Source organism: Pocillopora damicornis, chromosome 9 (assembly GCF_964200805.1).
Source record: "Pocillopora damicornis chromosome 9, jaPocDami1.2, whole genome shotgun sequence".
NCBI lineage: Eukaryota > Metazoa > Cnidaria > Anthozoa > Scleractinia > Pocilloporidae > Pocillopora > Pocillopora damicornis.
In genome coordinates, this window is record NC_142678.1 from 1839978 (window position 1) to 1857048 (window position 17071).

At 38.2% G+C, this 17071-nt stretch overlaps 1 protein-coding gene and 2 long non-coding RNA genes across 3 annotated transcripts; 1 reads left to right on the forward strand and 2 right to left on the reverse strand.

Annotated features, from left to right (window-relative positions):
* Positions 1-1909: 1909 nt before the first annotated feature.
* On the reverse strand, positions 1910-4029 carry LOC149039584 (uncharacterized). The gene is made up of 2 exons (XR_016179520.1): positions 3639-4029; positions 1910-3413 (listed from the first exon to the last, which is right to left on the reverse strand). It is a non-coding gene; the product is annotated as an uncharacterized LOC149039584 (long non-coding RNA).
* A 2468-nt stretch (positions 4030-6497) lies between these two features.
* On the reverse strand, positions 6498-9927 carry LOC149039585 (uncharacterized). Its single transcript, XR_016179647.1, has 2 exons — positions 9345-9927; positions 6498-8456 (listed from the first exon to the last, which is right to left on the reverse strand). It is a non-coding gene; the product is annotated as an uncharacterized LOC149039585 (long non-coding RNA).
* A 152-nt stretch (positions 9928-10079) lies between these two features.
* Positions 10080-16497, forward strand: LOC113681033 (homeobox protein Hox-B4). Its single transcript, XM_027198094.2, has 2 exons — positions 10080-11650; positions 15496-16497. Exons 1-2 carry the CDS (start codon positions 11293-11295, stop codon positions 15777-15779), a joined length of 642 nt encoding a protein of 213 aa, XP_027053895.1. The 5' UTR covers positions 10080-11292; the 3' UTR covers positions 15780-16497.
* The last annotated feature ends 574 nt before the right edge of the window (positions 16498-17071 follow it).

Here is a 17071-nt window from a genome sequence, read left to right on the forward strand (position 1 = left end):
TACCGTCAAGTAAAACATATATTTATAAAGTGCTGTACAGTTCTTACACCACGTTACCATGAAGACGTGATCGTTCGAGGACAAAAAAGGCAAATTGACGTGCATTAGGTGTGTACGTTCGTAGGAATCATAAGAAGTCCTAGAAGCTTCGATGTTTTACACTGAGCTATGTGCATGTTAATTTTGGAACTGTCTCGAAACCTTACAAAATTGAATCTTTTAAACTTACTCTGTGCTTAGATTTTTAAGCAGCTGGATCATTTGAGCCAGTTTAGTCACTCAAACCAGCAATACAATACTAGGCTAACTGGATAGTTTTAGGGTTAGGGTTAGGATTTTCAAGTAGGCACACGCAGTTGTGTGGATATTGTGGTACATGGAGTTTAGTAGAGTGTAGATTTTAGCAGTATTTGCCAGTGTTGACATATTTATAAAATTATGGTTCCAAAGTGCGTGTCACTGTTGAGAACCCAAGAAAATCATGAGAAAGTCGCCGATGGATTAGCCATAAAAATAAGCCCAACTCTGAGTCAATGCCAAACCACAAGAAAGTTGTGAAACTCACGCCAATGTAAAAAAAAAAAAACAACTGAGGTTCGAAGTATGGGTCGCTAACATCCTATGAAAATCATGGGAAAGTCGAGGAGATTGGTCATGGTACCAACCAATGCCACTTTCCCATGAAAATCAAGAAACCTGTGGTAACTAGCCAACATATGCTAGAATGACAATCTTTAATAAAATTCATATCTAATGAGGATGTGTGAAATGGCCAATATCGCTCTTGGCCGAGATACTGGTTTGCCGTGTTTTGGCAGTTATTTTGGCGAATATGGTTAAAATCAAATCTGTGTAAAAACAGTAAAATCAACGAGTTATTGAGGTTCGTCAACATAGGGAGGGTCCTCTTAGTATAGAGAAAAACTTCTGCCCACGGCTAAAGGCGTTAAATTAATAAATTGATATATCTGGGCGGCATATCAAACAGCAACACTAAACTTCTCCTTTCTCACAGCTTTTTCCCCTTTAACATCTTTGTTCATTCCATTTTTTTTAAAGTAAAAACTCGTTTTGGAGGCATAAAGGTCCCTAAAGCAACGTTTCAAGATTTTATGGCGATCTTGTGAAAAACATGTAGTTCCAGCTAGTTTAGAGGGTTTTGGCAGCTATTTACACAAAAAGTGGGTAAAATCAGCCCAATTTGTCGTGTTTCTGACGGTTTTTACGCGTTTTTTCCCCAAATTTTACTGAGAACACTGCGTTTTAGCTGGAATAAGTGTTTTCACATGGATTGTATCCCTATTTTGTTAAAGACATCGTGCTTTTGAATGTAAAATAGGCTGATTTTTGCAAAAAAAAAAAAAAAAAAGTGTTTTTCAGGTCGAATTGAGCGCTTTTGTCAACTTTTGCGTAAAATTTGGCAAAAACTCGTGCGTTCTGCCGGATTTTGGTGTTTTTTGATAGATTTCATTGCAATTTTACGAAATACATGTAGTTTCAGCTAGTTTGCAGCGTTTTGGGCTTGAGACCGGCAAGAGTGATGGTAGACACTCTTAGCAGAGATAATTGTGCTAGCAGATATTAAAATTTCACCTGTAAAGACAATAAATTAATTGAACACAAGAAAAAGGAAACTTGATAAAAAAATTAGAATGGCGGGGAGAAAAGAGGGCTGCACTAAAGATTATGTACTTGTGTTCTTGAAGCTGAAAATTAACAAGGTTCCTAACAATTTTTGAAAATCACACAAATCCCAAGCTATATCCAGGGTTTTCTCTTAATAAAATTAACTCTTAAAACAAATTGGGATTTTACCTTGGTCCTTTTTTTTTACTTTTTATGTACATTATTTATGTATAAATAATGCTCCCCTGACCCTCCCCCAAATTTCCAGAACAAATGGAAACTCTTAAGAATGATCAAGCTTTACCTTATTATTTAAAATTTTTACATCTTGAATTATCAAGTTATCACAGAGGATTTCTTGGTACTTTAACCTGTTTAACACCCTAAAAGAAGTGCACATATATACTACACACAATCAGCCCAGTCAAAATGTGCCACAGCTGACAATTTGGCTGCCTGCCACAATATAGCTGCCGCTAACTTCACACTTTTCACACTTCCATTCAAGACAAGGTTCAGCCTCTGCTGCCTATTACAATCACCAGCTTGCCTTCCACTCAAAAACATTTTGACTGAGCTCATCCATACATACATACATAAGTGGGAGATTAGGTTACATGAGCGAACCTGCACTATTGAAAGAGATCAATGAATTACAATTCAAAGAAACATTGATAAATAAAATAAATCAATAGAAATGACAAAAATCAAACTAACAGCAGACAGTACTCTTTCAGCCTTCTGGACCTGAGCAGTGCAGTGATCTTCAACTAAGTGCTTAATTTGGACATAAAACTAGAACTTGGTATAGCTAAATATTATTATTTTTCTTTTAATATTCCCACTCCAGCTGATGTGTATTATTTGAATTACAAGTCTTATTAGCATGCAAAATCACCTATGGACAAGGCACACACTTTGGACATAAAACCAGAACTTGGTATAGCTAAATATTATTATTTTTCTTTTAATATTCCCACTCCAGCTGATGTGTATTATTTGAATTACAAGTCTTATTAGCATGCAAAATCACCTACAGACAAGGCACACACTTTGCACCAAAATAGCTTTGCATCAAGTACATTATCTAGTACATCATTACCATCTTCAGGTATTTCTAATTTACTTGTGAAAATCACACAAATCATAAGCTATATACAGCATACAATCAACAGCAAATTATTAGAAAGGAATGCAGTAAATTTTAATAAGAATATTACTAAGTAGTTAAATAACAAATAGCCCAGTAAAATTGTGCCCGTTGCTGGGAATTTGGTTCTCAATAAAATTAGCTAAAATAGCCAATCTTGAGTTTTACTGCTCACTCAAAATGGGCTGGCAGCTTACAATTTGGCCGCCTACAATGAAGTAGCTTCCGCTAACTTCACATTTTTCAGACTGCTTTTCAGGAAGAGGTTTGGCCAGCTTTTCTACTACTCAAAAACATTTTGACTGGGCTGTGCAAGTCTTACTAGCATATAAAAAGCACCTTCAGGTAGATTACAGCAAAGCAGACTTTGTACCAAATGCTCTGCATTAAGTACATCATTACCCTCTTCAAGTATTTCTAGTTTACTTGTGAAAATCCCACAAATCACAAGGTATATTACATTATACATTCCAGTTGACAAAGCAATCAAGGGTAATTTTTTCATAATGGATGCAATGATCTTCAGTATCAAGATTATTTGGTACCTAAATAGTAAAATGTTCGAGAGAAGAAATAATCATAAACATTTTTTCTTTCTCATCAGCATCGACTTCCAAAAGTAATGGATAATGACCACCTAAAACAAAGAAGAAATAAATCAAATTTGTGATTTCACAGGGCTTCAATACGAAACAACTATACATATCTTTTATTTCCTACCACTTACAAGTGGCAGGAATGGCTGAAATGGCCTTCACGTGAACACAACAGAATCCTATGCGTGTGTAACCATGTAGAACTATTTATTCGGTATCGAAATTACATCCCAAATGTCATGATATTTGACTGAAACTCAGCTTACCCATCTTTCGTTTAGACTTCGAAACTTGCTGCTTTTTACCACCGTTTCAATGTTTTCTTGTTGTTCAAAAGGTGGTAGGGCCATTGCAGACCGTGATTTTTTTTTACTTGAGAACCAGATCACAACACCCAAGCCTTTTCACGCTAAATATTAAACTACTGAGATTTCCTTCGCCGCCGTAAGCCGCCATTTTATCTTTCCCTGAATACTAGTTCCCAAGCTTCGAGCCCGAAGGTCTCAGACATGCACTGAAATTATGATATTCGTTATTTCAGGGCCAATTTAGAAATAACGGTAATCGTTATTTTGGTGTCGAGATCATGCTGATCACAACTGAACGCACATTTACCCCTTTCCTCCGCCATCTTGAATGTTGTAAGACAGTGGAACCGAGTCCTTCTCTTTATTTAACACGTGTAAAGAGCATTGGTAAAGAGTGCCACGAAATTACTATATCCATAAATTTGGTGCCAATTTAGAAATAACGATAATCGTAATTTCGGTCTCGAGATCATGTTGTCTCGACCGAGGTGGTTTTGGTGGATGGAATCTAGGTTGGTCAGCATTAGATTCCATCCACCAAAACCACCTTGGTCGAGAGGGACTGAGATGGAATGATGGAAAAAAATTACGAAGCTACGACAACATGCCGACTTATCCCGATGACCCAAGTGTATTATTTGTTTGGGAAATTGCGTCAAAACTTTTTACTAAAGAAATGGTAAGTATTAATTTTTTGTTCGATTGTAGTATTATAAAACATTTTACGCAATTTTATGCAGATATTTCACGTATTTAAAAGGTGCTTAGATGTTACGTAGTTTTGGTGGATGTCATTAGGGAACATCCACCAAAACTTTGACCAAAACCATCAACAATATATTTTTTAAATTTTATCTATAGCCATTGTTAGATGTTCAGGGAGACAAAAGATTTATACCACTAATTAGCAGTTAGTGCTCTGGCTAATTATTTTTTATGGTGCACATTAGTTCATCCTGTAAGAAAATCTCAATAGCGCAGCGCCTTCGACTTGAAGTAAACACCAAGTCAAAATAATGCTGTCTTTTATTCGATGATTATGAGAAAATTAAGTAACTAGTGCGCAACAACATGATAATCTACACCATCTTTGAAAATTCCAACTGGCAAAAAAAGCAAGACTCTTACCGTGATTATTGTCAGTGAAAGAAAAATCTGATTTTGCAATAAAAGCCTTCCTTATAAAGACGCCACATCGGTAATGCTGCTGAAGGATCGCTTTTTTAATCAAATATTAGTCATTGTTTGATAAAACCGCGTCTAAACTATCTTCTGAATAGCTGAATCTTTTATCTCAACATCTTCTTTTAGCAAAAAGTGTCAAGAGGGCCAAAAGTTAGCAGCCGAAAGCCATTTATTTCATGAAGACAACCCTCTTATAGAGAATATGAAAGGCCCAGTGCTTGTGTAAAACCGTGTAAATAACCGGCCCAAACAGTTTAATAAGCACTACGGTGCTCACTTCAGTAAATACATTAAATGTGAGATATGTTAAAGTTCACAAGGCAAACAGGTAGACAATCAGACATGGTTTGATGCTAGCTACTCCGGTTTAAAGATTTAATGAATGTAGCCGAAAATTTATAATTTATAATTTATAGCCCCAACGTTTCGACACTCCTGTGTAGTGCCTTCATCAGGGGTGATCGGATCGCGTTAAATGTACTTGCCTGACTTTCCTTAACAAACACATTATCTGATTTTAGGAGTTCTCTCATTCAATTTAGAAGTCCCCCTTGGGTGTGGGGAGGAGGAGGGCAACGCCAATACAATCCGTTTGGTTTTATCAACTGAGATGATGACGAAAATTGGCCGTCGTGAAGACTCTCTAACTAGACTCTGCAAGTATTAACCCCTTTTCAGAACGAACCGACGACTGACGGTCTAACGATCGAAACGTTAGCTTTGGGAACTCTTTACCGTGACTAATCTAAATTATCAACTCAGTTGATAAAACAAAATTATTTTTTTGATACTCCCAGCTCACCCTCTTAACTGACGTGGCACCACGGTTTCTTTAAAAACTTACCCATTTTATTGAATAAAGTCCCGTGGAAAATAATCAAGAGTGCTAAACGTTTACAACTAATTGTGTTCACCGCGTAACAGTCAATAGCGAAGTTAAGATCCAAACGACAGGGCTTGTCTACGACGGCTGACTTGGTCGAGGGGGAATGGAGAGAGGTCGCCGTTGCAATGGCAGGAATATTATATTGCACAGACGTCAATGTGGTAATTATGTCATGAGAAAGGCATCTCAAAATTTCCATTGTTTTTTCCCACCATCCCCTCCCCCGCACCTTCTTGCTGATGTGTACCTCACAAACTTATTACTGGAGTTTGACACGCGAACAGGGTTACAGTCACATAAAGCGCCGATTCGCGAACGAGAGGTCTTCAATTTTGACGAGACGGCTGAATTCGTATGTAAATTGATCATCCAGTTTCCAAATGCCATAGAGCAGCCCGTCATATTATAACGTGACTCAACCATATCCCGGCACTTTGAGGTATAACCCGAAAGCGTTATCATGGAAGTAGCTCACAGAACGGGAATGTTATCTCGAGGGGAGGGGAATTTCGGTAGGGGCATGCCGCCTGGTCCTCCAAAGCTGACCCTATGTTAGACCAAAAGTTATTATTTTACACACCCACTTTAGAACTGACCCCTCAAATCCATTCCCGTTTTCATACCTACTCTCCTCTAGTTTTGTAGTAGGGAAATGGAGATGAGGTTAAGAGTTTGGTACCGGATTGAAGAGTTGGTTAAGTCTATCCGAAAAAATATCTCGGTTATTTCCCTTTCTCTTGTATTCATTTTAACTTGATAAATAAAACACAATACTCATACTCTAAGATCACAATAACGGATATCTTTTCCCGGCCGTTTACAGACAAAACGGCACAAAACGAGTTCCCCTCCCCCTTCCCTTAGTCGTAAACAGTCGCTTTCCAAAACTTCTTATATTATGCTTCCAGCTTAACTCTGTTCTCCGAAGAAAATATTTTTAAGAATCATTCCGTGCCACACCTACGCTAATAGCAAAAACAGATCGCAGACATCAGCAAGGTTCTCATGGTGGGTCTAAATATAAAATGCTGCTATTACAAATCGATTAACCAGCTAAAGAAAGTCGTCTCATCTGCCAGCTACAGAGCTCTGCAGAATCAACAAAATATTGCGCAAAATTTCTTTTCACTTTGCTGGACGTTGCATTAAGTATGGCGGTATTTCACGAGCCCTGATCTTATAATTGAGCTTCCTATGCGTGCCAAGCGGTCGGCCTAGCTTAGATCTTGCTGTCTCCGACGCGGAGATTGCCTCACCTTAACATTGGCCGCGGCATCCGAAAGCAACTTTCCGTCAACATTTCCGGCTTCGATTTAGCGAGCTCTTGCAAGAATTCTAGCACTTTGAAGATCGTTATTGAAAAATTCCTAATCGTTTATAATCGTTAAAGGAAACGAAGCTATGGAGAAAATAAAGAACGGTTTTGTTCTGAACAGAAAAATTTGAAAAATCTTGGTCTTGAGAACCAGAAAACCTTTGCAAGTTTAATGTGAAGCATCGTTCATATCAAAACCTTTACAATATATTCCTTTCTCTGATCCGAAGTAAGATAGATCTTACGCTACGAAATGCAAATTTCCCGTTCCATTATGCCTTATTAATCATTGTCATAGAAAAGTTTGGGGTTACAACAAATATCCTAAGCTTGAAATGCTTCGTTATCTACTTCTCGTAAATCCGGGGCAGTAGCTCTCGCGATCTGCTACAGACAGCTTTCTTCAAAAGTCTGAGAAAAATCCGAGGTAAGTAACTCCTTTATTTCAGAGTTTCTTTACCCCTTTTTTTTCTGACTGAGGACAAGATTTGTTCATTTCGTATGGAATCCGACAAGCCTAGGATAGAGCTAGTCATGGCTAAACAAAAAACATGAAAATGATAATTTCAGATCTGATTCCTTCAAGAAACAGACGTTACCATTAGGCAAGTTTAAATTTTTCCACGTCAACTCAGCGAGCTCATGTGATGACTGAGTCATGCTTTTGACTTGATCCCCTGGTAGTCTTACATTGGTAACTCTGCAAACTTTACTCAAGGAACTGATATCCTTTCGCCTCGACTGACAATGAAATAGTAGTATTTTCGTCACTGCTGTGTTTCCTGCACAACAGATGTGACCAGAAGGGAACAATATACTTAAAATAAAACGTTTTAGACAATTCTCGGAACTGTGAGCGCCACTATTTGATTACAAAAGAGTCTGACCATAAGAGTTAATAGAAGCAATATGACGGATTAAGCAAGATTGCATCGAGACAGGACGTTTCTCAACCGAAGGAAAAGGAACACATCATTGCCTTTTCAATATATATACTTGTTTTGTGAATAGCATTGTGCTGAAATCTTTCAAAAACTATCCAGTAACCTTGACATGCTGTGGCTTTTTTCTGCACATATATAAAGAACAAACAAGGAGCGTTTGACTTTCTTCACTTGATGCAGTCGGCACAAGATTGCACTTCGCTTCAGTTTTCACAACAATGCACAGGAGTAATCTCAGAAGATCTTTTCCTATGTTTCCTTCACTTTACAACAAAAGGCTCCCTAGTTAGCTGAGCTAACGACTGCATGAGTGCTGAGCCCACTAAGCTTCATTCGGTTTTCTATCTGTGACGTTTGTATGACTGTCTGAGGTCGAGTGTGGCTCCTCTCGCAGCCGATCAGAACCTTTGAAGAACAAAGGGTTGTATGCAGTTGAACCTCTTGCCCTAATAAACAGACAAAGACAGAAAGCTAAGTTAAAATAGTGAATGCTAAACTCCTTGTAAGCCAAACTCGTTTCATTCAACCCCTTTTGAGGGTTGCAACAAGCAGCCGAGTGCACTGGAATGTGCATCAGTACCAAAGATGGCAAACAGTAGCGATCGATTCCGAAGGGTTTTCTCATGGTTCTCCAATATTCCTCCCTGCAAATTGAAAATCTCTCCAAACCCAAATTTTACTTGGAGAACGGATGACACGAAAAGCTCCTTCGTGGTGGTGCCACTGCTAAAATCCAAAACATATTTCATGCCATGTCTGCTCTGAATCAAGATTGTACAAACTCTAATCAGTTCACCACTTAATTGTTACAGCAGTTGAACGATAAAATGTTATACTAACGTCGCCATTCGTGTGACAAATTAAAACTTTGGTAAGTTTAAGCCCAGCCAGTTTATATAATTCAGATTCGGTACAAACCAACAACAAGAATAAATCAATTAATCTCCGCCTTAAACTATAGTTTAAGTTTATTACTTAGAGTCACCCATCTAGCTGCAAGCGAGGCGTAATTTTGCATCACTTTCTATGATTCCTGAGACGGACTCAATGAAAAAGGATATTTATGGCTCAATCTAAATGGCAAAAGTTTTCCAAATGCGTGAAAAATAACTATGGACGGATCCGTGAGTTCTCCCTCTAATCTTAGGAATACCACACACTGTGATCAAATAAAATGGACAAACTTTGGCGTCACGTCCAAATAAATTGGTACATGGCATTACAAATTGCGTTATAGGCTCACTCTTTTCCAAGACTCTGCAGACACAACACTGGGAAATCTTCACAGCTGCCTGTTTGTTTCGTGCACCCTAAAAGAAACATGGATAATTTACCTCTTATCTCAGTTTCGGTACTTGACCATCAATCCAAATATTTGCATTGCTTTTTAGGACTTGTCCCTGATTTCTTCGTACGTTTGCTTTGCACTTTCAAACAAGAAGTTCTAGCGAACCGTATTCCACTACAAACAAGACTTCTATTTAGGCGCTTCCCGTAGAATCTAAACGCAGCTCGAGTAATTGTATTTTCTGTAAATTCTTCGCCTGAAAGTGAAATTAATAAGTTTTGTTTGTAAATAAAACATGTCATCGAATGAAACCTTAACAAAATATTTTTATTCGACCATCTTATCCACGTAAAAGTTTTCATAAATGATGTATGGGTGTCAAGTCGGATTTCGTGTAAACCAAGTGTCAAGTGCTCTTAATACGTCGGCGAGGTTGTTGAAACACGGAGAATTCTGCTCCACATAAGGAACACATTAGATACAAAGGAATATTTTAATTAGTTCGGATAGGGAAGGCGGCGTGAAGCAATATGCATAGACTCTAACAGTGCGGCTTGTTGAAACTCAGGCTTAAGATCGCTATCAACTTATGAGGGGCCGATGAAATCCAATCTAGTGGCGATTAAAAGATTTTACCACATGCCATTTGCTTTTAATTAAAACTGGAAAAGTTGAAAAGCAATTAGATAAGAATTCTGTCAAGATTTTACGAGCTTTCCGCCCAGAAATTGAGTCTGGTTTTTCGAAGGGTGGTCTGAAATGTAAGAATTGCTTGCCAAACGCACGAGTTTGTGTCGTTACAGTAATTCTCTCATTGCTTCATTTAGTTTCTGTCCACACAATAAATCCGTTGTTTGTCTGACCTACTATCAACGAGGCCATTTTCCAAAGGAAACAGCACTTAGAAGCCACTTGGCGGTCAGAAGTTTGTCAAACATACTTACAAAAATTTAAACAGAGCTACAAAATAAAATCCCCCAAATATTTGTGATGATCGCCACGTTCAAGTTACCAAGAAAGGAGGTTTTTGAATTCACGTGTGTACCCTTAGAAAACTTTTTACGCAAATTTCGCGACCGTGGTCCGACGTGAGCTACAAAGTTGTGTGAAAAGAACATCTTTATTATTGGACACTTTCTGATTGCAAAATAAATGCTATATTATGTACATTTGACCAGCTTATTTAATTTTTTAACTGGAATCTCAAGAAAAAGTCAAAACTCCAACCTAAATTATATAATGAAATCTCAAAGACACCATTACAGCGGATTTGTTGACACCAGTGTGAGGTCTTACTTCGGCTTGAACCACGTATGACTGTCTTTTTTACACGCCCCCTCAGGAAAAACCACTCGTGGAATAAAAACCGTCCACCGGGTTCGTCTACATAGCACGTTTAAACGCGCGCACAAAATCTAACTATGTCAATCCGTTGTTTTTCTTTTACCTCTGATAAATAAAACTAACATGTACGAATAAAAAACGCATTAGCACCGAGTAAATGAATGATTCAGTGATGCGACAGTAGAACAGAAGAGTTGTACCACCGTTAATGCGTAAAACAGCTGAAAAGTTCGCGGCACATTAAAGAGAGAGCCAAAGGAAAGAAATATTATCAGATTATACCGGGTGTTTGTTTTGATTGTCGCTTGAGAGTTCGAGACAAGCCGACGAAAATAAAGACACAAACTCACCTTCAAGACAATGAAAATTTTATCCTAGCTGAAGCCCTTTTTTTCCATGGAACTACAGTGGGGCAAGCTACACTTCCAAAATATTCCCTGCGAGGAATGCTGTAGGTTACATTTCTATTAGTACTGCAGCGACAGACAATGACTCGTATCGATTACACATTCAAAAGTAGCGGCCCGATATCACTTTCGACCCAAGCAGCGACTGCGCGATAAATGTGCTTCTGAACGCGCTTGATGCAAATCGTGTTTGTCTGGCGAGCTCGAGGAACTGGCCAGGAATAGCCAAAGGGACAACTTCATATGATGTACCCACGAGGATTCAACTACAACAGGCCTCCGTACCCTGTTGCGCCACACGAAACACACAATCCGCCACCGTTGTCGCACCCTCCGTGTGTGTATGGTCCCCCTTCTCGTTTCTCCTATAACGCATATCCAACAGTGTCTAGCTATCAGCCCAGCAGTTCAGCCTCCTATAGTCACATCCCACCGCAGCTCACGCACTATGCAGACCCAAGATACATGGAGATGAGTCCCAGAGAGGAAGCCCCAGTGTTGCACCATCTTCCACAGCAGCCAAGCACGTTGGATCCTCGTCCGGAACACCCGCATCAAGTCATGGAGGGTTCTGCACAGTTACTGCCGAGCTGTGAGCAAGGTAATCAGTTCATATGATGCTTTCATCAATGTTTTTTAAAGATCACACTTTCTTAAGTGTTATTATTGCGATTCAAGTATTTATCACGTCGAGTGGCACCTACTTCAGATGTGTTTGTACGTTCATTAACTTGCAAATCGTATCATAACTGCGAGCACTTCGATTCGGTCGTCGCTGAAAAACTGTCAACAGTTCGTAGCCGAATTCTCCATATCTTTCTCAATGTATCCCTGGATAACAAAATGATTCAATCTCCTCTGTAACTCAGCTCTTGACCACAAACGTAAATATCAGCACTTAAAGGAAATGTGCTATGTACTTTTAGATAAGAATGAGTTGATCCCTATTTGGTGCTTGGTGAAGTTTATATTAAAACTTTGGTTGAACTAGATATGGTGTAGAAATGAACGTCTTGCTTTTCAGGGAAAATCTAAGAAATGCAATCCTGTGCGAAAGTATTCCATTCTTTTATTCATGTGTCTATAAAGATTATTAGAAAATACTGTCATAGGAGGAATATGCAACAAAGTTGAGCAAATTTATTTGAAGAATGTCTTTAGGGTTGGTATCTTCTAAATCTTCTCCCACCATTTAGTGTCAAGTACTTCTCCCTCGACTTACTTGTGTAAAAATGAAACTGCTCACTATCAGTGGTATATGCTATCACTCATTGATCTTGGAATCTGTCTTCAAACTGGTTGTTACTTAGTTTGTTTAAAGAATCTTTGAAGATAAGTGCTAAAGAACATCAACATATGACCAAGCTATGGGGCTGGATCTTCAAGTCCCGTGTGCATCTCGATTGCCACGACTTTATAAACTGATAAATTGAACTAAAGATCATTTATGATAAAATGGAGATTTTGGCTCCATCGATATCTACTTCCAAGGTCTTTGGGATATTCCCTTTGACTATTTTTTAAGCAAGACACTTGAGGTTTTTGTCAGTCATTTCCCAATAGCAAGGAGAAGCGTTTTGAGATAAGGATGAATTTCGGCAAAATTAACATTTTAATTACCTTTAGTCGTTAAGCTCTAAAACGACGTCATTAAGGTAACAAAAAACACTTTGGTTGGGAGAAAATGCACCGGAATTTCTGAAGAGATAATAGATTCACCAAACTTAGGAGCTAATGTGGAGGTGCACCGTATCTTGGGTTTTGATCAGTTTCGGAGTAACTCAGCTCGTAAGAGCGTGGATTTTTTTATTTCGACTTTTTCGCTTACTCATTGTCGCTGTTGCCATTGGTTTTTGCCGAATTATCCCTTATTTCTACATAATTAACTATCCTCTTTTAACCCCCTGTTGTGAGTTTAATTCAGTAAGATTGATCTTGTTCACAAAGGTGTCATTTAGAAGAGGGTGGTGATTAGAGCTCTAGTTGGAGAGTTGTTGAAGATGAGATTGTAAAGGATTAAAGAGTACTAAATAGATAAGCATTTGGTAAGTAGGTTTTGGGTCCTTTGGCAGGTTAGTGTAATAACTCTCCTTCCTCTGATTCTCGTGTCTTAACCGCAATAACCCACACAAAGCTTGCGCTAATAGCAAACAAGATGATTACATAGTTGTGGTCTCCACAGCGGTGTTTGGAATCCTAAACTACTGACAAGCTTTGCGGATGAAATCTTTGGCCGCGACCAACAAGTCGTAAATCTGGACTAACGAGTTACAAATAGAGAAAAACTTTGGTGTGCGTATACAGTTGTACTCGTAGAATTACGTTCCTCCATTATTAAAACCATATTTTGTTTCGAGTGCAGATGAAGGAAAGAAGGTGCATGATTCCTTCGCTCCTGTTACGTCTTTATTTACGACACAAATTTGAGTATTCTCGATCGATTAAATCTCTGTCATTAAAGCCGCGAGTGAGGTGTAGTTAAACTTGTCCTACAAGTTTCAAGAAGACCTCGGTTTGTATCGTGGAAATATGTTTTTTCATTCATCACTGACCGCTTTCGTTCTGCAATTCTTACAAGGAGGTAGTAAGAGAGTTCTCTCTTCTCAGCTATCCTCTTATTTCAACAAAAGTGTTTATCAATTCATCAGAAAACAATTTTTTAGAGAGAATTGTTACTATATTAATGTTGAATTCTCTTTACAAACCGATTTGTGTTAATCACAATTTTAACTTGTTGCCTCTACTTTTCGAAATCGTGAAAGAAACTAGACACAGCAATTACTACATTTACTACAGGCTATTTTCAACCAACACACCGTTTTTTGCTGACACAAACAGAATTAAATGATAAAAGCATTTTTGATCTCGCACAAGTAATTTTGTAAATGTCGTCTCCACAGCCAAAGTTTGTGAACGTGACCACAGTGATTCATAAAACTATAATTAGCACAATTTTCCTTCAGCATCATTTGCAAAACTCACATGGCAAGATATTTTACTTGTTTCTATGGTTCATGATGCCAACATTTCAATGCATTATTCTGGCAGTGAGGATAGCGGCAGCAATTGGAGATCCAAAACTGAGCCGCACACCTCAAAGAGGCTGAAGAACAGACGCTTTGTTCCAAAGGAAAATTGAAATAAAAGCAATCTCCAACTACTTAGAATTTGTTCCTATAAGTCAGTTCAATGCATTATGGAGGTTTATTCTCGACGCTAATTAATCAAATGGGGATAAATTCATGAAATTTTCCCAGGTTTTAGACCTGATTCTCCGAAATGGAAACATATCACTAATACCATTGCACGAGCTTACCGAAAGGAAGTGTTCCGCAAAAACTGCGCCAGAAGGTCAAAGAGTGCTAAGCGATAGCCTCTTCGGTAAGAAATAAAGACAACCTTAATATTTTCCTCCCTCTTACCGAGGGGCTTCATTAATCACCATAGTGAAAAGCAGAAATTCATGGAGCTTCTGTTAAACCTTAGTGAGTCTGAACTTGCCCCCTTTCAAGAAAACACATACTCATTATGGTAAACTGGTCACTTGTCGAAATACTAGGTTTCTCGGTTCCAATAATTTTTGTAGGGATCCATTGCTTCTATGGTGAGGCCGACGAAGTTACACCTAAATGAGAAAGTGGGGTTTTTCTACGTAATGCGCCCAACGACATCTCAGGGCAGTAAGGATAACAAGGCGTAGTTGCATTCTTCAGGAAAAGGTCACGAATCGAGCGTACTTTGTACTTTAGTTACTCACTTCCTGAACCCTTCAGTTTTAAATCATTCCATTTCCTTGCCTCGTTCTTCTAATAACCCTCTTTTTGCTCAAAGAGGACTGCGACTCAAAGTGAGTTCCCGAACTAAAGAAATTTTTTAGTATTTAGCATTCTACTATTTTCAAAGTTGACAGCGAGAGCGTAGTTGCAAAGAGCCCTTCGTCCAATACATTAGAAGAGCTACAAGTTTCCTGTTCTCTCCAGTAGTTTATCAGCTCTTGTTTCAAGAGAAAAGCTTTGATATAACTGAGAATGAAGAGGATTTTAGTCTTGATGAAGATAATAAAAAAAAAAGAAAGAAGAAGAGAGGTCGTGAAGGATGCATTGTGACTAAATGGCTCGAAGTTTGGTACAAACTTAGATCAGTCTTGCTCTATTTAGAATGCTTGTTACAGAGCTCACAACCTGACCATAAATTCAAATTTTGTTCTTCTTTTACAAAGACTCTCATTATTGAAGCTATTCTAATAGCTAGCTGGAAGATCTCAGCCAAGTTCATCTGAGCTTGTTAGGGAAGATCTCCCTGTAGTCAGTAAGTTATTCTTAATGGAAGGATTTAAATTCTTCTGGCGTATTCTCTTCGTCCGGGACGTAACAGTGTTGACTTAATTGAAGAGTTAATTTCAGAAGATTACATTCTAAATTTCCTGTGCTGTCTTCTTTTCAACAGCAAAGGCCGGAAAAACCACCGGAAAGAAAAGGAAAGAAAGAACAGCTTTCACTAAACATCAAATACAAGAACTGGAAAATGAATTTCAGAGGAATAATTACTTAACCAGGCTCAGACGATACGAGATCGCGGTGAGTTTGGACTTGACAGAAAGACAAGTTAAGGTCTGGTTTCAAAATCGTAGAATGAAGTGGAAGAGGGTGAAAGGAAAACGGTTGGAAAAGAAAACTCCGGTATCAAAAAGATTGAGCACAAGTTCAGACGAAGAGAAACCGATAATGTAAATAAAAAAAAGTTATGCACTTTTTTAACATTTAGACTCCCAGAACCGGTTATGAGACGTTTCATATGAAGGAAAAAACGTAGGTCTGTGTAAAGAAGGTATATAAGGAAAAGCCCAGAGTCTTCGCCCTGACACTACTTTTGAAGTCGAACATGATCGGAAATTAAATTGTTCTGATCTGCAAACGGAACAATTAAGTCCGTAGCTTAGTGTCTCCCATTGAAAAATTGCTATGGTTGTGTTCTTTCATAAAGCGTTTATTTTGGAACTTGATAGGCTGATAACCACAATTTGAAAATTATAACAGCAAGAGTTATATAAATATTCGCGTAAAGAAAAGCAGACACGAATATGAGTCGCAAACTTTTTCAGTTTTTATTTTTCCACTTTTCATCGTTGCTTCATCTGTTCTTTCGACGGTTTTGCAGAGTTCCACGAAATCATTCATTGAGCTGTTCTTGAAATATTGTATGTGATACAATCATGAATCTGTTCTCTCGAAATTTAAGTATGGATCAGTCATTAAATCTCAAGTTAACTAAAACAGGTCATATGGATTGTCTGGTTGAGTAAGTTTGATGAAATGCCAACAAAATGACACGTCTGGACTCTATGCTTGTGTCCCACATCCGTTCGGGCCTTACCTATATGAAAAGCTATGAAAAGTGGATTGTAGATAACTTAAGGCCTCACGTTCTTATTAAAGAGAAGTTTGAAAAGTACTTTACAAGCCAATTTCTTTTACGCGAAAATTTTGGGGGTGTCTCTGGCAGAAGATATCTTGTCTATATATTCGGTGTTCGAGAAAGATTTTAACAACGTATTCGCAAAAGCAGAACGAAAAGGGTCAGGACGCGCTTTGATTTCGCGCGCTTCAAGAAGGCAAATGCGTCAGTGGAGCTGCAAAATATCTGGTAAGATATTAGATGAGTGACTGTGAAACAATCGGATCCATTTATAGTTTGGGCAACATCCTGCATCAATCGAAATCATTGAAACAACAAGCTGGAAGATTAGTTCCTTTTATCAATTCGTTGTTAATAGAAAAAGACACATGTCGAAGGGAGAATCAGTTTGGCAAACATATAATGTCAACTAATTCTCAATTTTCAATCCGCGTACAGGAAATATCATGACCGCGATTTTTTAATGAAAGATCGAGACACCTATGAAAAGTTATTTGATGTTGCCACTCCTACCTCTTCCATAATTGCTTACCTGTACAGTGTGAGAAACAATTTTCCATCTTATTTGATAGATACATTTTCAAATGCAGTCTTGTCCACTTTACTA